This window comes from Nothobranchius furzeri, chromosome 13 (genome assembly GCF_043380555.1).
Source record: "Nothobranchius furzeri strain GRZ-AD chromosome 13, NfurGRZ-RIMD1, whole genome shotgun sequence".
NCBI lineage: Eukaryota > Metazoa > Chordata > Actinopteri > Cyprinodontiformes > Nothobranchiidae > Nothobranchius > Nothobranchius furzeri.
This window is the reverse complement of record NC_091753.1, coordinates 48819872-48842005: the sequence shown is the minus strand read 5'-3', so window position 1 is coordinate 48842005 and position 22134 is coordinate 48819872. Positions and strand designations below refer to the sequence as shown.

The following is a 22134-nucleotide window of genomic DNA, read 5'->3' as shown; positions in this document are numbered from 1 at the left end:
AGCCCTAATAGACCCACATTTAGCATACAGATCCGGGCCACATACACCTTAACCACTATTGGGTCATGTCTGGTATGTATTTAGTGCCAGAACTCGGCTGAAACGCTGGTTGCCATGCCAGCAGTCAGCCAGCAGTGCCATGCTGATGCCAGATCTGGCCCAGACCAGTCAGCTATGTGGGGTATGATTACTAAAGCTGCAGTTCATCTTATCCGCTAGGTGGCGACGATTTAAAGTTTTGTGGTTTCCATAGCAACGAACTTTAGCGCAGCTGGGGCTCTTTTTGCATCGTTAATGCTTTTATTACGACTTTGCTCGTTTTTAAATTCTTAAAACAATAACGACACTTTTTTTTAAATATACCACATACAAACCTTTTCCTCTATTTTTAACGCTTACACTCTAGCATTTTTCTAGCTTGTATCCCTCCTCTATTGAAGCTAATCGAACTAGCAGCAGGGGCTAGCTAGCTAAAAGTAGCTAGCAGGTAGCGTACCATGTCCTCGGCTGGCCGGACAGAGGATGTCCTGCAGCAGGTCAACCAGTTCTGGTCCATGCTGGATGACTTGTCTCAGAATGACCCAGCAGGATACCACAAATTCATCGAGGAGCAAATGAAGAAAGGAGCAGAAATATGTTCTCCACCTGAGCTCCACTCCTGCATTAAAACTCCAATCCTGGTAAGTTAAACTGGCGACAGGTGAGGAAGTTCCAGCCAGGTGTACTTCAGGAAGGCTAATATATGGAAGCCCCATGTATCATACATTCAGTCTCCATTTGTTGTTTTAGAAAAACATTTTTTATTGTTAAATATAAGTTTAGATGTTAATATTTAAATGTCCAATCGATAGTTATAATTTAAAACTCGTTAACGTCTACAAAAATCATTGAATTAGTTTTTATTTTTATTTTGGAGCAACAATGGTTATAATGTAACATTAGAGTAGCAACAACGGTGTGAAAATAAAATAAGAAATTCATAATCCATACTTCAACATTTTAGAATTAGCAAATATAATTTAAGAATAAATCTTCACTGCCCCAGCTTCAAATATCCACATTTTACCAGCCTAGAATGAAAATTCATAAATAAATGTGTAAGGATCAGTAAAATTTGTAGTTATTATTCTTTGATGAACAGTTTTGACTCGTGTCACGTTCATAAATGAAGTCAAACTTATTTATAATTTTGAAATGTCCTGTTGTGAGTGTACATCTGTGTTCTCATCAGGAACCAACACCAGGTTTGCTTTACATTAATATATGCAGCTGGAAAAGTGTACCTGCACCTCGGGATGACAGCAGTTCTTTACCGGTGTGTACAGGAAAACTGGAAACAGGCACCACTGAAGCCCAAGGTGTGTTTTATACCACAGGCCTGCTCGTTAAGACAAACATGAACTCAAAGCTTTTCTCCATGCAGGCTGGTTTGTCGTGTTGGATGTGGCGTTAAATCCGGCGGTGCTACAGAAGAATAAAGATAAAGACATTAATTATGTCTATAAGCTGGCCCTGAACTTTGCCCAGCAGCATCATGGGATGCAGCTATCTCAGGAGTTCAGTGTTGTCCGGTGTAGCCCAAATGGCAGCCCGGATCAATTTAAGTGTCGACTTGGGTTTCAGAAGCAGCACTACACATTCAAACCAACACAAACAGGTAAACGAGTGTTTAATCCCTGTTATTATCTCCGCTTAAGCTTAGTTTAGTCTGATATTTAAAATGTATTATCACCTTTCTTACCACAGTGAGTCAGACTCCACATTCCCTCCTGCAGCAACTCTCATCCCAGCAGTCAGGGAAACAGGAAGAGAACCCTACAGCCCAAATTATCTGTAGACCTGCAGAGCGACCCAAAAAGAACTTGATCCAAGTAATCTCTGCCACTTCTGTGGAGCCTCAGAAGCCAGAGTACCAACTTGAGGTGAAGACCAACACAGAAGGAGTTCTTCGCAGCCTGGAGCTGACAGTGGAGCTGCCAAAGGTTCGCACCGTGTCGGAGTGCCAGCTGAGAGTGTCAAAGGTTAGCAGTCACACAAACCCTCTAAGAGTTATAGCGAGTCACTTAAGAGTCCGTTGGGCTTCAGCGCATCGCTGGATCTGATAAAAACACATAACAGGTCTACAGGGAGTATTACAGAGTCCTGGATGCATTTTTCTCTGCAGGAGGATGTTCTTCTGGAGGTGGCGGACGTGTACCACCTGCTTCTGGAGCTGCCGGTAACTGTAAACGAAGACACCGCGTCTGCTGTCTTCAACAAGAAGAAACAAAGGCTTGTACTGACGGTGGATGTTTTGTAATCAGTCGCCATTATGGAGAAGCAAGAAATATAATAAACACAGAGATAACGGAGGATTCTGAGGCTAAACATACATCAAAGTAAACAAAAAAAAAAACCTTTCTAGGGAACGCACAGACGCTCAAACATACAACAAACATCTGCCTGGGAGTCGTTCCACGTTCAGCAGCAAGGGTTTGTTTTGGGGAAAACGTGTGGAATTGTCCCCATGTGGGCCAAAATCCACTTGTTACTTAACCTCTGTGTTAGTCTTTATAACATTCTGTGAAGGTTTCCTGATGTTTCGCTAGAGGTGGACAACAGTGAGATGCAGAACCCTTTTGTTGCTAATTTAAAGGGGAAATGGTTGAGTAAAATGATCCATGCAATAATTTATGTTTATTAAAACATCCAAACTGATGCAGAACAACAACAACAACAACAACATTTGGCAACATGGAACCTGTGAAAAATGTCAGTAAACTTTTTTTTCCCATTTTGAGGTTTCTGGACCGATTACAGCTTTAGCTAACACTGCTTTAGGGTTTAGAGCTTCAAGTATCACAATACGGACCAATAAGAGGCTGTTTAACAAGTTAATATGGATAGTAGGCAATATATTAAAGAATATTTTACCCAAATGTCAAGTCAGTTTCTTGATATGAAACATTCACATTTTAAATATGGCTGCATATCCAAAGCTGCTAACTCCCGGTTTAATATGCGACCGATGCTCTTTCATATGGCATCTCATGAGTTTGGGTGGTGTGTTGGTCCAGTGGCAACAACCAAGGTTTGTAGTGGTCATCTCTGGTGTTTGGGGTTCTACCTCCGCTCTCCGTGGTCCTCCTCCACCCACGCTACAATCTTGCCCTCCCAGCCAGGGACAATCGCTCCGTCCTGAAACACCTGAACAGCCAACATTCAGTGTTTACGTTTCAGAGCAATTCACACATTATACGCATTTTTATAGCTGTCTTGTCTGCTTGTGTGTAAAGGTTTTAAATAACAACAACGTTACCTGCTGTAAATAGCTTACTGAAAAGCCTCTGTTTGGAGAAGTAGCTTTTATAGACCGGTTTTCGTTAAATGGAAATCTGAATAATTTTGGTGTGTCTCCCTTTCACCAGGCCATTCCAAAAAGACCACTTCCTGAGCCATCTCTGTTACCAAATGAGTACCTGCCTCATGGTGTGTCCTCAGAAAAGGCCCTTTAGAGATTCTGGGCGGGACTTGTGGTTGGCTCACGCCGATTGTAACTCTGTGGGAAATTGAATCACCAAATGACACCAAACAACCAGCATTTGTAAAACTGGAACAGTTGTCAGTGAAGCAGAATGGACGGAAAAGAAAATAAGCAAAGTTGATCTGGCTTTAAAAATGCTGTTTCTAAACTCCCAACCAGTGATGCACGGATCTGAAATTTTTGAGCCGATAGCGATATCCGATATTAACATCCCTGGTATGGCCGATAACTGATATTTGCCGATACTAATAAACTGACATTAAAGCTTCTAAAATCAGCAGATTTTGTACAGAATAAAAATGATTAAAGCTGAATTTACATTATTATGTACACATACCACACTCATTTTACTCTTCTGGGATGACTGCAATCACTGTCACATGACTAAACAAATGCACATCACCTCCATCACCCTCTGAAACAGATAAGCAAATGGAAACAAGATCGGTTGTCAAAATCGGCCCAGTTTTATTCATCGGACCGATATCGATATGAATATATCATCCATCCGTACTCACAACACTGAAACATTCAGCAGAAATCCCTCTGCAACGCCGTCTGAGACAGACTAGCAATCAGTAAGTTCTGGAGAATCCCAGAATGCTCCCCCGCTCGAACACTCTCACCGGAGGATTGAGCAGACTGCAGAAACGATCTGCCTCCTACCCAGTTGGAGAAGTTAAGGAGATACTATGCAACTTTCTCATACTTTTAAATCATTTTCTTGAGCCAATATGTGCCAAAATGTCCCTTTACATGGTTAATGAAATGTCACTCAGACCCATACCGCTCTCTGTGGCCAGAATATCACATTTGCTACTTCAGAGTGGCGGGCCACCACCTTTTGGACATAGAAAAATAATGGAGCTGACATACCTGGTGCTGCGGTCTGCTTCCAGCACATTTCCTGCATGTTTCAGATCATGAACACATCTGATTTGTTTGATTTATAGATGAATCAGTCATGTAAAAACTTATGAAGGCTTGGGAGACACGTCAAATGACACCACACAGCGAGGAGATAAGTTTCACTTTTGGTTTACCACAGAGAATTAATACGGGACACTAGGGCGTGCTAAAAGCAAGCAAAACTAAAAAGTGTGCATTTAATAATTAGGATTTTTTCAACAGCCCGAGTTTATGGTTGCGGGGGCTTTTTGGCACTAATCAGTTATCTCACTCACTGCTGCAATGGTTGCTACCGTATTTTACGGAATATAAGTCGCACCAGCCATAAAATGTATAATGAAGAAAAAAAAAAAAACATAAGTCGCACTGGACTATGTCGCATTTTGGGGGGAAATTTTATTATTTTTCTTACAAAATCAGAGACCAAGCGTTTCACATTGCAAGACAAGTACTGGTAATAATAACAGAATAAACAATCAGAGCGCAGCAGCGCACCACGGTCTCCAGCAGAGGATGGCGGGGCAGGGGAGCTCATTCCTGGTCCAGAGCCGGCCCACAGCAGCACGGTATACATAATTTGGTTTATTAGTCACTTTGTTATATAAGTCGCAGGACCAGCCAGACTATGAAAAAAGTGTGACTTATAGTACGGAAAATACGGTATATGGTGACGTCTTAGTAAAGTCCTTTAAAGAGCCAAATTTGTTTGGACAAATGCCGAGAGGACAAAAATATCCAAGAACTCGTCTAGTGGAGACGCAGCATTTGTCAGAACACATGCGCTAACAGCTAGCCAAAACCAAAGATGTTAGTTGCCATCTTGAATCAAACCTAATCTCCAAAATTTCAAGTTTCATGTTAAACTAAAATATATTCTTTTTTAATCATTTATGCAGCCATTCATAGTTATTAACAGTTTATTTATCAAGCTACCGTAACAACTTTTATACAATATTGATGGCATTTTATGGAATACATTTTTCATCAACTGTCAGCAAATGTAACACTGTAAGGGCTGGAATATACTTGATTTTTAACGACGCCTACACGTGTTTAAAATGGCTGCCTCACCTAACTTGTGTTGATTTGAAGTGTTGTGTTTTCAGGTCCCCCGGAATTAACACGATGCGTTCGAACAGTACAATATACCAGTAACCAGTGGGCAGAATTAACAAAATGAGCAAGACAGACTCACCATGGTGACTGGTTCAGCGGTCTTTCACACCCTCTACGATACCGCTGTTGTCTTTTTTTCTGCATGTTTGTGTTGATTGTGCCCCACAAACCTGGGATTCTATCCGATCTCAGTACTCTACTGTGCCCCCTAGTGGAATCTTCCAATACTGCATGCAAGTGCAGTGCCATGCCGTGCAAAAGCAAATATGTGAACAAAGATGTAGCCTGCTGCCTGCGCCAACTTGAGGTTAAAAACGAAGTATATTCCAGGCCTAAAGTTGCTTTAAGACAGCTTTAAGACACCTCTTTGGACGTGGATAAATTCTAACTAGCCATTTTTAGCACATAGATATATGGTTTGAAACATGCCAACGTTCATGTAATTCTATGTAAATAAATATGTACTGTGAAACTGAAGGCGGTGAAAAGGGGATTGGAACTATTTTGAAAACGGCCTGTCTGCATTTGGACTAGCCGTTAGCTTATCAGTCCTGTCAGAAGAATTAAGGTAACTTGTGACACTATTTCTCCAAACAGATTATGTTCAGGAATTTATCTGCAGTGGATAATTATTTAAAACTTTTACACATCAACACACTTCAAATGAGTTAATAAAAAAAACTTCAAATAGACAACAAAAAAAATAAACATACTTTTATTTAAAAGATGCAAAGGAGCTATACCCTACGGTGTTACAAACACAGAGATGAAGGAGTGCATCTTTGCATAAAGCTGATGTAAGAGAACGCCGAGTCATACCTCCTCTTTCACGGTGCCAAACTCTGGGTCAAGGGCTTTGAAGTGGTATCTGAAATTGCCTTGTCTGTCTACAGCAGCCTTGAAGTCTCGCAGTGTCACTTCACCCAGCCTGAAAGCACACGCTGTCAGTCATGATCTACGCGTCCGCACGCTCACACACAACATTAAGCTTTTCTGGGATAAACACCGAGCCGCTGAAGGACCCCTTTTAAAGTTTTGCTCATCCATCTCTAGCCAAGACAGTAATTCTCTTAAAAATAACGCACCCTGCAGCAAGGAACGGACAGCGACATAAGCCAGTGATTAAAAGTGGTTTTTGTTTTCACCTTTTAGGGATGTTAATCAGGAAGGGAGTGAGCGAGCGATCTGTGAAGTAGAGCACTTTAGTGGAGACGACAGCGTCTAGGCCAGGGCTGCTGTGTGAGTGTGCCATTTCTGGGAACAATAAAAAAAAAAGTGATGTTCTTTTTCACAATTAGAGAATAGCTCTGTTCTCACAGCGGGTGCCTTCTCCATACACAGCAGAGGAAACAAACACTATCATTTGTGCGGTTGCAGGGGATGACAAATACTAAATAATATTATTAATAAAAAAATGAAACAAAGAGTTGGTTTGTCTCACTAGAGCTTGGCGGCCAGGAGTCACGGTCTGTTGAGTTGGCTCTACGACCTGGTGATTTAAATTCCTCCTAGGACGACAGATTACTCACCGTAAACCGTGTGATTCAGTCATCGCTTAAGCTGACAGACATGCCACAACTTTTAAGAATTCATTCAGAGATAACCAGTGAGTGCGTACCCCTCTGTCCTGTCTGCGCTGGACGTCCAGTGAGTGCAGGCGGTCCATGAGACTGGCCACGCCTTGCTCCAGAGTGTCCAGGGTGTGGTGCTGGGGGTCGTGACCCGAGAAACTGTCCCTCAGACTGCGAAGTGCTTCCCTAACCAGCTGCAGCTCCTCACCCTGTGTCAGAAAACCTCAAGTTTTCAACATTTTATGTAATCCTACTTCTAAAAATTAATCAAATAGTTCAAATTTGAAATAAAGATGCAATACCATGATAGAAACATTGTTTAAAACCAAGTGTTTCAGTGGAACATGTTGAAAAAGTCAAGCCAGATGCATGTTTACTGCTACGCTGTTTCACTCCTGCCTTATCAGCGTGGCGTCTTTTATCACTGCATGTGACGGAGAACTGAGGGGGACAAAACGCTTTGGAAAGTGGAATGTTTTCCCATTTCAGCTCAACACTTCTGGGTCTCCTTGTCATGTTTCTTTCATAACATAATGCTGCAAATGTTTGCAGTAAGAGAGCGAGCATTGTTCTTCTCTGATTCATGTACAGTTGGAGATTTACGGCCATGCCTCTTTCTCGAATGTGCACACACACACACACACACACACACGCACTATATATATATATATATATATATATATATATATATATATATATATATATATATATATATATATATATATATATATATATATATATATATATATGTGTGTGTGTGTGTATATATACACATATACACATTATACATATACACATTATATATATATATATATATATACAGGTGCTGGCCAGTAAATTAGAATGTCATCAAAAGGTTGAAAATATTTCAGTAATTCCATTCAAAACGTGAAACTTGTACATTATATTCATGCAATGCACACAGACCAATGTATTTCCAATGTTCATTACATTTAAATTTGATATTCATAAGTGACAACTAATGAAAACTCCAAATTTGGTATCTCAAAAAATTAGAATATTCTGAAAAGGCTGAATATAGAAGACACCTGCTGCCACTCTAATCAGCTGATTTACTCAAAACACCTGCAAAGGCCTTTAAAAGGTCCCTCAGTCTTGTTTTGAAGGCACCACAATCATGGGGAAGACTTCTGACTTAACAGCTGTCCAAAAGACAATCATTGACACCTTGCACAAGGAGGGCAAGACACAAAAGGTGATTGCTAAAGAAGCTGGCTGTTCGCAGAGCTCTGTGTCCAAGCACATTAACAGACAGGCGAAGGGACGGAAAAAATGTGGTAGAAAAAAGTGTACAAGCTCTAGGGATAACCGCACCCTGCAGAGAATTGTGACGACAAACCCATTCAAAAATGTGGGGGAGATCCACAAAGAGTGGACTGCAGCTGGAGTCAGCGCTTCAAGAACCACCACGAGGAGACTCATGAAAGACATGGGATTCAGGTGTCGCATTCCGTGTGTCAAGCCACTCTTGAACATGAAACAGCGCAAGAAGCGTCTCGCCTGGGCCAAGGACAAAAAGGACTGGACTGATGCTGAGTGGTCCAAAGTTAAGTTTTCTGATGAAAGCAAGTTCTGCATTTCCTTTGGAAATCAAGGACCCAGAGTCTGGAGGAAGAGCGGAGAAGCACAGAATCCACATTGCATGAGGTCCAGTGTAAAGTTTCCACCGTCAGTGATGGTGTGGGGTGCCATGTCATCTGCCGGTGTTGGCCCACTCTGTTTCCTGAGGTCCAGGGTCAATGCAGCCGTCTACCAGGAAGTTTTAGAGCACTTCATGCTTCCTGCTGCTGACCAACTTTATGGGGATGCAGACTTCACCTTTCAACAGGACTTGGCACCTGCACACAGTGCCAAAACCACCAGCACCTGGTTCAAGGACCATGGTATCCCTGTCCTTGATTGGCCAGCAAACTCGCCTGACCTTAACCCCATAGAAAATCTATGGGGTATTGTGAAGCGGAGGATGCAATACGCTAGACCCAACAATGCAGAGGAGCTGAAGACGACTATCAGAGCAACCTGGGCTCTCATAACACCTGAGCAGTGCCACAGACTGATCGAGTCCATGCCACGCCGCATTACTGCAGTTATTGAGGCAAAAGGAGCCCCGACTAAGTATTGAGTGCTATACATGCACATTCTTTTCATGTTCATTCTTTTCAGTTGGCCAACATTAGAGAAACAAACATTTTTTCATTGGCCTTTAGAATATTCTAATTTTCTGAGATACCAGATTTGATGTTTTCATTGGTTGTCACCTATAAATATCAAAATTAAACGTAATAAACATCGGAAATACATTGGTCTGTGTGCATTGCATGAATATAATGTACAAGTTTCACGTTTTGAATGGAATTACTGAAATATTTTCAACCTTTTGATGATATTCTAATTTACTGGCCAGCACCTGTATACATACAGACAGACAGACAGACAGACAGACAGACAGACAGACAGACAGACAGACAGATAGATAGATAGACAGATAGACAGACAGATAGACAGATAGATAATAGAGATAGATAGATAGATAGATAGATAGATAGATAGATAGATAGATAGATAGATAGATAGATAGATAGATAGATAGATAGGACAGGACAAAGATGTTAAGACAAGTAAGCTCCTAACCATGCATGGAGGGTTCCATCCCAAATCCAGCACCGAGACTGTACACTAACCTTAATGAAGGAGGCTGAAGACTGGTGAGTGTGAGAGCCACCGTCCAGGATGAAGCCTCCAAGATCCATAAGTACATCAAGGATAAGGCCCCAACAGATGACGTGCTCAGTGAATGTCTCAGACAATAGCGAATAGAGGAGGAGACGCTGGAAATACCGTAAATAGGTGCAACAGTAGCTCAGGAGGCAGAGCAGGTTGTCCACTAATCGGAAGGTTGCAGGTTTGATTCTGGCTCCGACCAGAGAATGCTGCTGTTGTGTCCTTGGGCAAGACTCTTAACCCACCTTGCCTGCTGGTGGTGGTCGGAGGGACCGGTGGCGCCTGTGCTCGGCAGCCTCGCCTCTGTCAGTACGCCCCAGGGCAGCTGTGGCTACATCGTAGCTCATCCCCACCAGTGTGTGAATGGGTGAATGACTGATTGTGTTGTGAAGCACCTTGGGGGGGTTGTAGAACCCTAAGTAGGTGCTATACAAATACAAGCTATTTACCATTTTACCATCTACCATCATGGGAAGACAAACCCCTACATGGGATGTACCACTGACAGAAAACTGAAGTGGCTGATATCAAGAAATCCTACCAATGGCTAGAAAGAGCTGGTCTGAAGAAGAGCACAGAAGCTCTCATCATGGCTGCACAGGAACAGGCCCTGAACACCAGAGCAACAGAGGCCGAGATCTACCACACCAGACAAGACCCAAGGTGTAGGCTATGCAAAGAGGTCCCTGAGACAATCCACCACATAACTGCAGGGTGTACGATGCTGGCAGGGGAAGTGGCTGGTATCGTGTACAGAACCATCTGTGCAGAGTATGGACTGGAAGCCCCAAGATCAAAGTGGGTAACACCACTAAGGTGGATGAGAATGAGAGAGCCAAGTTCCTGTGGGACTTCCAGATCCAGACTGACAAAATGGTGATGGAGAACCATCCGGACATTGTGGTGGTGGACAAACAATAGAGGACAGCCATTGTGGTTGATGTGGCGACACCCAGCAGGAAAAAGGAACACGAGAAACTAGAGAAGTACTAGAGCCTCAAAGAAGAACCCAAGAAAGCCTGGAGAGTGGAGATATCAGTGGTACCCGTGGTCATCTGGGCACTCGGGGTAGTAACCCCCAAACTGGAGGAGTGGCTAAAGCAGATCCCAGCAAAAACAGACATCTCAGTCCAGAAAAGAGCAGCTCTAGGAACAGCTAAGATACTGCAGAACCCTCAAGCTCCCAGGCCTCTGGTAGAGGACCCGAGTTTGGAAGGATGAGACCACCCACTGAGGGTGAGATGGGAATTATATATAAAATAAAAAGCATAACATGAAAATAATCATCGTAAAATAAACAGTTTTAGTTCAGTTTGTCAACTAGAGGTGCGCATTCAAGAAAGAGAGTCAGGCTAACAGCTGTAATCGTGGGGCTTAAGGTGCAATACCTTATTTCCACCTCTAGATGATGCCCTCTCACAAAAAAACTGTTTCTGCTTTAAATTTGTTTAATTTTTCCAATATTAGCTCTCCAAAAACACAACTTATTAGTCAGACTCTTGTGTGTAATTAAAGTGTATTAATACCTTGAATATCTTATTCACATAAAATTATTAAAGTTAAAAAAAGACATTAAAACGTAATACTTACGACTTAATAATCTGAAAAGATAATTGACATTTTTTTCTTAGAACTAAACCAATTAATATTTTTGATTTAAACTTTTTCCTTTCTTTTTTATCAAAGTCCTGCTTTTTCACAAAACTTTGCTGAATATTAATGAAATAATAAAAAAAAATGAAGAGTACATACTGGTGCGTTGTGCTGAAACGCTGCAGGAGACTTTGATGCCATCGAGTTACTATAGCCACCATTTTCACTCCTGAACGACTGTCAAGCGAAAACAGTTTACATTAATACAGATGTGTGAGGCGAACCTTTTTAATGAACTAAAATAATCATTGTTAGAAAAGGCAATAAAAAGAACAAACTGTGGCTAGTGGTACAGCACAGCAGGTTGGGGTTATTCATCTGAATAAAAGCTTTATTGTTGTCCAAAAAAACTATTATAAACACATCAGTGGCTCACATTGCTGCACCAGGTGATGTGTATCTTATGAGGATGAAAACAGCTGCACTCTGTTTTGAGTAATTCTCACATCACACTGCAAAGAAAGCTCCACTGGTGCAGGAAATGTGTATTAATCTACTCGTGAAACCCAACAAATACGCCATTTGCTGTCCTGCGGGTTTCCAATCTTAGAAGTGTTGAGTTCTCTCCTAAACGCATCAGCAGCTGAGGTGTTTGCAAGTGATTAATTGATGAGAAGTCAAGTGTGTGAAGTTGTGATTTGAGAAGATCGTGCCGTGGTCCGTACCCGTACGTGGCTCCCTTCCTGTGCTTTATGCTGGGCTTCATCGAGCCTTTGCTGCAGCAGGAATCTGTCCTTCCTGCCAAGCTGCTGCTAGATGGTAAAAAAAAAAAAAAAAAAAAAGTAAAAGCTCATATCTACAAAAACACTAAATCTCAATGACATCTAAATAACATCAAGCTACACCTCGTATTCACTGAGGAATTTGTTTCTTTCGCTCAGCTTGCGTTGGAGCTCCTCCTGCAGGCAGAAACACGAGTTTTGGATTTCTCTCAGCTGCCTCCGAGTGAAACAATTGATCAGGTCATGAAGGAAATCATCACTTGTCTCACATTTTCTCCTTCCAACTGATCTTTGGCCATGTTGCACCTCAGTAGTTCCTGCTTTAGCTGCAGCACAGCCTCCTCCTGCACCGCCAGACGCTGCTGCAGAGCATCCTAATGAGGAGGAGCAGAAGATCAAAGAGGTTAAGTCTCAAATACAGATCAAGTGCATCCACCTGCCTTGTTTATTGCTTGTTTTTAATTTCTGCACTTTCTTTCTGCAAAAAAACCACTGAATCGTCCTAAATTACGCCCGTTAATTTGTTTTAATTCACAGTGCAAGTACAAAATCAGAGTAAGCGCTTTACCTTGATGGCCTGAATGTGCCGCGTCTCTTGTTTGTGCCTCAGGAGTTCCCTCTATGAAGAGCACGCATGAACACGCTCATTAAAGAAAAGGAAGCTCATCTAAATTCATTCCAATTCCACTTACTTACTGTACCTTCAGATCAAGGGCTTCCTCCGTGCTTTGGTCCAGACGACTGCGGATTAGAACCTTCAAAGGGAGCGGGATAATTAGAGAACGGGAAATTGTCAGAACAACATATGAAGAGGCGATGGAAGAGCATGACAGTGGGCTAGCAGATTAGAGAGAATTCATATGTGCTCTCCAGAGGAGTGATGGCTGCAAACATCATCACAAGAGAAGGCCTGCCACAGACACTTTGCACCAGAGTGGTGAGAAAGTTTCTCAGGTTAGCAGACAGAGGGACGTGGGATGTACCAGCTGCTGCTCGGTGGTCGCCCGGGCGTCTCCGAAGTTTACGGATCCATCCTGGTCTTCTTCAGGGAGCGAACCGTGCAGCAGCAAACCCTGACCACACAAACAAATGTAAACGTAGATTAATTGGGTTGGATAATTCAGCTAAAACCCAGCATTTATGTTGTGAAAGGGCACCATCTAGAGGCAGAAAAATGCAGCACACTGTTTTACAAATATTATTCTCACGTATACCATGTATTATACATACATATACATATTTTATCTGAATTTGTATTTGGTGTGATTTAAAGGAAAACACAATTCTAGCCATTACAGATTAGTCGACTCATAAAACGTGAACAAAAAACATTAAAATGTTGACAAACTTAAAAAAAAGAAGAAAAAGAAATAGAAAAATGTTTACACTTAGTCAATATCAAGTGTGTAAATATTAAAAAAGGTCTAAGTTGAAGAGAATAAAATATTATAGTGCAAGAAGCCAATGTCCTCATGTGGACACAGGGTCTCAGGTTAAAGTGCGAGTCACTCCCAAGCCCCCATGTTTTGGGTCTGGATATGAAGCAAATCAGGAAGTGACAAAATTTGCAGTTCCACCCTCATCCACTGGGGGCTGGTGTCAGAAGCGAGCAAATCCTCATTGACTCCCATGCTAAAAATACCAATTTCACAGCAGAAATAAACATGTTTACAGCCTGGTTCCAAAACATGTTTTTGGTTTAAATGATCTAGTTTACACTCATGACAACTCTGAGGGGGGTGAATGTTTTTCTCACTCTTCTGTTTAAGTGTATTAAAAGCCTAAAATTCTGTATAATTAATGAGCATCAGACCCACGTGACCGCAGAGCTAGCTCCGGGGAAAGGCCTCAGTCTGAGCCTCAGTCTCACCTGAAAACTGTTCCGCCGTTTTCAGTCTCTCAACTTAGACTATTAGTTGTGCCGTTTGTGTATTCTTTTTTGGATATTTTTTGTGCAATTGTTGGACAAAATGACTTGCTGTGGCATTAATTGCACCAATAGAGCGTCCAAGGAGTCTCCACTTCATTTTTTTCAGTAAGTAAAATTATATTTATGTATTTTAGGTCACTGCCGCTCTTGCGCTAGCTGAGCTTATCAAAGTGGCTGCTAACTACCATTTTAATATGTACTGTTTAACCATGAAATTTAAATTTAATAGAGCCACCTCCCATTTTGGCACAAAAACTTATAATTGGAGCCTATGGACACAAATTGTCCTGTATATATGTCGATGGTCACCCCGCAACTAGAGTTTTACTCCACTCACACTTGGGGCTGTGCGGCCCAGAGACGGGCTTATGGGCTCGACACACGAGAGGCGACAAACGACCGCGATCAGCGAAATTTTTTTGCCGTCGCTTTAATTACCTGACACACGGGAGGCGATCCGCGGCAGCGGCAAAGCCGTCTACGCGTTCTGTTCCATGGTGAAATTGAAACTTCTGTTGCTTTGTTTGGCTGTGTCAGGTTGGAGGGAATTAAGGTTATTTAAGCGGTTCAGAGTTAATAAAGTGGTAGATATGATGTTTCACAAGGTGCTGCTAGAGTTATGTGAAATCTTACTTCTGATTTTACTATAAAACATAATAATAATCAACTTCTCCTCCATGTTTGCTCGGAGGTGTACGGAGCATCCTGTCCGCTCATTGGTCAGTGAATGAAACCTCAGTTGATTGGTCCTCATCCGAGCGACAGCGATGAAAAGTTGAAACTGTTTCAACTTTCTGGGATCGCGTCGCTGGGTCGCCTGTGCACGACACGTGCACGAGCGCAAAATTTCACATGCACGTTTTCTGCGTTTCGCTTGGTAGGAGGGAGACCCACGATTATCGCTTTGTCACGCATGTCTCATTGAAAATGAATGGAGGAGAGGCGATGTCGCCTCCCGTGTATCGAGCCCATTACCCCAGGTATCAGCAGAGAACGTCTCGGCTAGTAGGAGCTAACTGTTAGCTTTAGCAACTCCACAACACTGCACATTTACTTCAGGCTTGTGTTATTTGTGGAGATAAAACATCAGTGTTGCAAAGCAAATTGAGTCAGTGTTGTGTTGCTATTATACAATCAGAGGTGTGATGGCCAAATATCAGGAAATAAGAGTCCAGATCCTGCCATCTAATGGGCCATTCCCATCTGTACCGGGTCGGCCCAGGCCGGGTAGCCCCAGTCGGCCCCAGCCTGGCCCGGTTGATTCCACACATCCTTGCCTTAAGCCCATGTGGGCTGATTCTACCCACCAATCAGAGGCTTGCTCTAATGGAAGGTGTGAATTTGCTGTCAGCAGTGGGTGTGTTGGCCCTGGTCGGCCTGAAGCAGACTCCCTCGAGAAGAGGGCTGAGAATGAGCCTTGGTTGGCCCGGAAAAATACCAGGCCACCCAGATATGTAAACAACCTACGCTACCCGGCCCGGGCCGACCCGGTACAGATGGGAATGGCCCATAAAGCTCAGCTCTGATTTAGTCCAGTTCTAGATTGTGAAGCTGGTGCACCAGAGCTTTTTTTCCTCCCAGAGTAAAACACACAAGGCATTCATTCCTACTAGAGACCACTGCAAACAAGAGAATGTTTATGTTTATGTATTTAGCAGACGCTTTGTTGTTGCCCTTGAGGCTAACAACAACAATAACAACAACAACAACTTGACATCAATCATGGAGAGGAGGAAACAAGGAGTACAACGAGAACCACATCTTTAGTAAATATATATGTAGAATAAATAGATTAGATGATCACTAATATCGCTCAGGGAACAGTTGAGTCTAATTAGTCTAAAATACACAAAATAAAAATAAAATAGGAAATATATGCAACAATTAACATTTGCGAAAAATACAAAAAACAGGATTTACCCACAATTAATCTCAATGTGTTTGCTGTGCAACATGTCCATGAATTAGGCCCAATAAAAAATTTATTCTAACTTATTGGGAGTGGATGCAGTAAATCTTACACACGTTTAGTGACAACCCTATTTCTGTAGAAGTTATTAGGCACATCCATTTTTACTTTTTGACCTTGCCCATTCTTTATGCAGCGTCGGCACAAAACACCTCAAATCAGTCTATTTGTTATCTAACTCTTTTAAAGTTTATCACTTTAATCCCACTTAAAGCGTGTCTGGATAATAAACATATTATTTATGTGCTTTCCACAATTATATGTTTATCTCTGCAAATGACAAAAATAATGAATAGAGAAACGATATGATGACTAATTATGTTGACTGCAAATAGAAACAGCCTTAAACGTATTTTTCTTACTAGTTTAATCGCTGGCTGGTATAATTAGTTTAATTAAAACTATTTTACGTGTCAAACTTTCTACTAAAGTCCAGGGAAATCAAGAAAATATTAAAGAAATTATTAAGTTCTATTTGTCATAATTTACAGGTAATTTATTCAGGTTAAATCTGTGAAAACTTAACTTCTCTGACAAAGAAAGAGGCTAAAATCTAACTGTGAGCTGTTTTTAAGCTGCAACCTTCCTCTGACTCATCTGGGGTCTCATTTATCAAACATTGCATAGAATCCTTAATAAAATTGCACTTCAGCAAAAAAAAAAGTACTTACGCCAAGTAGGTTTGTGATCTATCAAACATGGAGTACGCACAGCTGCACGCAATCTCCACTTCATGAATCAGAAACTATCTAGAAAGGTTCTCAGCTGCTTTGCACTTACTGCCATAAATAGTCAATGCAAAGTGCCTTGTGGACCTCATGCATATACATAAGCCGGCTGTTGCAGCGCTCCACCAATGACGATGGCGACCGTAGATCAAGGCAGATCAACGAAGCGCAATTTAACAAGCAGAAGTTGAGGTACCTGTGGGTGAGGTGGAGAAATGAAAGGAAGTGCTTTTGCAAAAAAAAATAAGAGAAATCCACGGAGTGGCACAGCGTTGCTGAAGCCGTCAATGTTGTGAATTCTTCAGAGAGATCTGTGGCGGATATTTAAAAAATGGTCCGATCTGGACTCGATCCCCAGACTCCTGAGTGAAAGTCACACACACTAACCAGTCAGCCAAACAGAGATCTCCCTTGTCCACATAGCCAGGGTGCATGATCAATTGGGTCACAGTGACAGGACACACACACACACACAGTCACAGACGCATGACATTCTGTCTCAATCTGCCCCCCTGCTGATATTCAGCATTCCGTATTCTGCGCTTCGGGCTGTGTGTGTGAGTGTGCCTGCGTGCGTGTCTTTACATGTGGGTGGTCTTGTTCTGTGTGCGCACAAAGCGGTACAAGTGATAATGCTGCTGGAATTCATAATTTTATCCTTCTCAGCAGCAGCACTGCAGGTGCTCTCCATGTCCAAAATGTGCGTAAGCCAGGTCCTTAGTCAACTTAAAGTTGTGCACATTTTTCTGCTAAGTTTTCTTTCATAAATCCCAAAGTTTGCGTGGAAAGTTGCTTACGCAGTTTTCCAACCCCGTTTTGTGCGGAAGCAAGCTCGATACATGAGGCCCTAGATGTTTTTTAATCACTGTCAAAAATTGTTTGACTACGCTGACATTTGTTTTTAAAGGAAGACTAGGCAGTTTTGGCTTACTTTTAGCACCCTCTAGTGTCTGTTTAGTAGAACCAAAAGCAAAGCCTGACTCCTCATTGTGCATTTGTCTTTTTAAAGAGCAGGTCACCCCCTACAAAAAACTTACTCTACTCCCACTTCATGTTTGAAAAATGCAACAAATGCTGTTGCCTGGCAGACGGAGAGGGTGGAGCCGCTAACAAATAAGCACAAACAGACTCACAACAGCATTGTGACATCATAATGTACGAGCTAACGTCATAGTGGGACTCTTAGCCAATAGCAGTGGCAGATTTTAATTCAAATGTAAAGCAGAGGTTTTACCAGAAGATGGTGCAACACTGACAGTTTTAGCCAGAATATTCAAATTTCTACTAAAATGCACTAAAGTGTCAAATCATTGACACGTGTCTACAGTATGATTAAACATCTCATTTATATAGTTTATCAGCAAAAAAAGTTTATTTGGGGTGACTTGGACTTTAACACCTTAATCTAGCAGCTGAAATGTCTCCTCAGCCTTCCTTAGTTTCTACAGAAGTGATTCATCATAAAATGAAGACCGGGGTTGAAAAATCCTGGGGTCATTTTAGCACATACTGGCTAAAAAAATTATTTAAAAATATGAAAAAGCTGCAAAGTATCGCTTTAAAAAAAGATATCATTCAGATTCACCTGTAGGCGGAATACCATCCTTCTGGCTTCATGCATCTCCTTCTCTAGCTGCTCCTGGTGGGCATCCAGCTGCTCCTCCCAGGACTTTTCTTCCTCTTGTCCATTGTGGCCGAGGGAGGGACACAGTCCACAGAGTGACACCTCTTCTGGCAGGAATAGAGGGACAGTAGAAATAACTACCGGTATGTCTTTTTATTGCAACATTTCTGGCTCTACAAGTGCAGCCAACTAACCTGGGATGGATTTCTTCTCAGTTGGCTCAGATTTGTGCTCCTGAGGTGCTCCCTGGTCCTCATCATGGACTGGTTCTTCTTTGGCGGTGTCAGTGGACTGGGTGATGACATACTCCTCTTTGGGGGAGTGTGCAGGACTGGCTGAGCTGAGACTGAAACAGATGGTGGGAACAGGCAGGGATGAATCTTTATATCCTGCCAAGTGAATAGCAGTAAATAAACATGGCAGCATTAAATGAAGATTTACACTTTGCCGAGTCTCAGCAGAGAACCAAAACAAAATTATGTTCCATCTTGGCAAAAAAAAACCAATAATTTAAGCTTTGTTTTTAACACATTGTTCCCTCATGAGAACTGTATCAAACACAAACAAACAGACATACTTTTTAAAAACTGAATAGCTTTGGAACTTACAGAAGTGCACGCAAGTGATTCTTTTTCTTCACCGGAAATTCTTGAAATTTTTTGCTCTCTTTTTGGGGTTAATGCTATAAATACTATACTTGGATGAGGTCTGAAGAGCTGATTTTCTTGCAGCTTTATGAGTATAAGTCTGTGTGCCTTCATTTTTACTCAGCTGTGTAAGTAAAAACTTAGGAAACAGCTACTGTGTCCTGCAGCAAAGCCGATTCCTTCACTACGTCTGAGTGTCTGCATGTGAAAGCAGACAAGCAGCTGCAGAAACAGGTCACAACTCCATTTTTTATTTATTTATTTTTCAAAAAATGCACCAGAATTTAACACTCTGCTCCTGGGAAGAAAATAAAAACCTTGAGAAGAAAAAGATAGCGGAGGATTTAACTGTGGGATAAAGCTGTGCTTAGAAACCAAAGAGTGTCCAGAGGGATTTCAATTGCACGGTTTCCCCCTCCTATATGATGCAAGACTAGACTGTAGCTGAGGAGGCTTTATGCTTATCTCCTCGCGTTAGGGGCTCGACACACGGGAGGCGACAAACGACCGCGATCGCAGTCGTTTGTCGCCTCCCGTGTGTCGAGCCCCTTACTCTGCACAGCCAGCGTCAACACCAACAGCACACACTTCTATCATTTGTCATGATGGACTTTGCACTTTGTCTGTGTGGAAGATCTGAGTACAAATTCTTGTGATATTTAAACTTCAAAAAGAGCGTGTAAAATCGTACTGCAGAATAGCTGAGAGATAAATGCTAACACATTTTGGGATGTTTGAAGTGTGAGTTTTATGAGGTGTGTACTTTTATTAGATGGGTTGTAACTTTACCATTTTAGCACCCTGACTTCCAGAACTACATGCATGTAAATCTTGGTTAAATAACTCTATAAAGTCCACTAAGTGCTAAAAAGCAGACTACAATGGCAAAATTGGTGGAATAACTGTTGTTATCGTCTTAAGGAAACAACATTCTGACTGCTGATATTGTATCAGCAGAACACATGCAATACAAATCTGGAACATATGGCTTTAGCCCAGGATTAAGCAGCAATCTGGATTAGCAAAAGATGAGCTACATTGCATTAGATTAACTGTTTGATCTGCTGTGGTAAATTGTTAAAAATATATAAACTTCCTCTCCTGTCATGATGTATCCAAGTGTATTTTAACTACTATTACTCTTTAAATACTTAGCATTTATCTTATATATTTCTTCTAACTTTATTTATCTTGAGGCAGTTTAAATTAAGATTTTATAATGGCCATTAAATTATTATTATATTTCAGAGCAAAAAAACAACAACTTCAACTTAACTTGTGTGTATATCTTAAATTTGGTTCAGTCAAAGAAATTATTTTAGCAAAGACTGACGTGAAATGCTGACTAAACTAGAACTGTGTATCATAACTCCTCTTTATGTCACAGCTCATGATGAAGAAACTGTCTTTTTTCCCATCATGCAGACTAAAATTCTAATATTACAGAAGTATGTATGTTCTTCATTAAAGCAAAACTTGTATTGCTGTTTTATGTTAGCTAGCTACATTTAGCTCGTAACACCTGACAGAATGGGAGTTGTACATGTTCCTTAAGTGGAGCAATTTCAAATGTTAAAATATTTTACCAACAGTAAATGTGGCATAAAAACATTTAAATGTCTAATAATAACAGTTTCGTTTTGCTGTACACTGTAGCTACAGGATTAGCTAGTTAGCAGTCTACAGCTAGCTAAACTGTAATTGGGTATAATTTATATTTTCTAAACTTGCTTGTACTAAAATAGTTGTCTAGACTGTACGGAAAAAAACATGTCTTATTTATTTCTAAAATCACTTTTTGCAGCATTTTTAATTAAAACATAACATGGGAGAGCCAGGAGCTGATAGTTAGGCAAGGGTTGCTAGGCAACAACAGCTCTTGCTCAAAGACCTAACGGGACACACCCACGTCCACCGAATTTAAAAATCTGACAATCACCGACTTTCTTTGGGTTTCGAACATCGGTTTCGAAGAACAAATCTTAAGATGAAATGAATTTATTGGACTAAAGTTGGAGAGATCAGCCTCCAGCAAGAGCTCTGAGAAAAGGCCTGATGCTCCCATAGATAAAAATAGCAGCCTCAGCTGGCACAGTGTCAGAATAAATACAAACATACAGCTCTTACCATTTCATCTGCTTAGCTCCCATGCTGGTGTTTGCGGAATTAGCCTCCCATACAGTCAGAGCTCAGCATCTGGGTGATGAACAGTTTCTCAGTCAGGACCATAGCCCAAGCACAGCCGGAGGCTGTAGGGAGGGGAGCAGCAACCGCGGGAGTCTCCACGTCGCACACTGTGTTCAATCAGAAATAGCAGCACGTTCAACACCAGCTGAATATTCCTAAAACATAAAGCTGCAAATCCGAATAAACAAATCCCCTTTCCCCAAATCATACCAGGCTCAGTCCGATCTGGCCGAGGCAGTCACGGAGGGACAGAGGAGTAGCTGTTCAGCATCAGCGATTGAAGTCTGCCTGGTTTCTCATCGCACGCGCCTCAGCCTGGTGGTTGAACTCACGCGCTTCCATTCACCAGCACAATGTTTTTGTTCCTCGCAGACGAGAACCGATGCAGCTCTTGAGCATCTCTGTCTGGCTATTTTGCATTATTTTCCCCCCTCCTCCCTCCTTTTTCTCTTCTTGACTGCACAGCCTGGGATCAGTTCTTCCTGTCCTGTCTGGGTGAGTTTACCCTCCCCCTTTCCCTCGTGTTTCCTCCCTCCTTCCTGCACCGTTTTCTGTTCCAGAGCAGCAAGACATGTTTCATTTTTCCTCTCGTTATTTCTGCTTTTTGTGCTATTTTTGCAGTGGCGTCCCCAAGAGGGGGTCATGACCACCCTTTAAAAATTGACCACCCCCTTATTAAAGCACATTCATCTTAACACAAACCAAGACAATGTTCTTTAATCAAAACATAAATGTTAAAGCCAATATGTTTACAATAAATGTATTTTGATCATTTGTTTAATGATTTACAACGAAAATGTGCAATAATTAAGA

General features: G+C 41.7%; 2 protein-coding genes across 4 annotated transcripts; one reads left to right on the top strand and one right to left on the bottom strand.

Annotated features, from left to right (window-relative positions):
• Positions 1 to 6: 6 nt before the first annotated feature.
• Positions 7 to 2918, top strand: pih1d2 (PIH1 domain containing 2). The gene is made up of 5 exons (XM_015951177.3): positions 7 to 680; positions 1232 to 1358; positions 1424 to 1657; positions 1747 to 2021; positions 2165 to 2918. The coding sequence occupies exons 1-5, from the start codon at positions 498 to 500 to the stop codon at positions 2297 to 2299; spliced, it is 954 nt and encodes a 317-aa protein (XP_015806663.1). The 5' UTR covers positions 7 to 497; the 3' UTR covers positions 2300 to 2918.
• On the bottom strand, positions 2657 to 21890 carry dixdc1a (DIX domain containing 1a). 3 transcript variants are annotated; one of them, XM_015951173.3, is made up of 16 exons: positions 21532 to 21890; positions 21262 to 21428; positions 18682 to 18833; positions 18449 to 18594; positions 13220 to 13309; positions 12938 to 12991; positions 12805 to 12855; positions 12506 to 12610; positions 12360 to 12413; positions 12180 to 12266; positions 11614 to 11691; positions 7167 to 7328; positions 6990 to 7056; positions 6694 to 6802; positions 6368 to 6476; positions 2657 to 3186 (listed from the first exon to the last, which is right to left on the bottom strand). In XM_015951173.3, exons 2-16 carry the CDS (start codon positions 21282 to 21284, stop codon positions 3103 to 3105), a joined length of 1371 nt encoding a protein of 456 aa, XP_015806659.1. In that variant the 5' UTR covers positions 21285 to 21428; positions 21532 to 21890; the 3' UTR covers positions 2657 to 3102. The 3 variants fall into 3 exon arrangements, with proteins under 3 accessions (XP_015806659.1, XP_015806660.1, XP_015806661.1); XM_015951174.3 differs by having other exon boundaries at positions 12180 to 12263; XM_015951175.3 differs by having other exon boundaries at positions 18449 to 18591.
• Between the last annotated feature and the right edge of the window lie 244 nt (positions 21891 to 22134).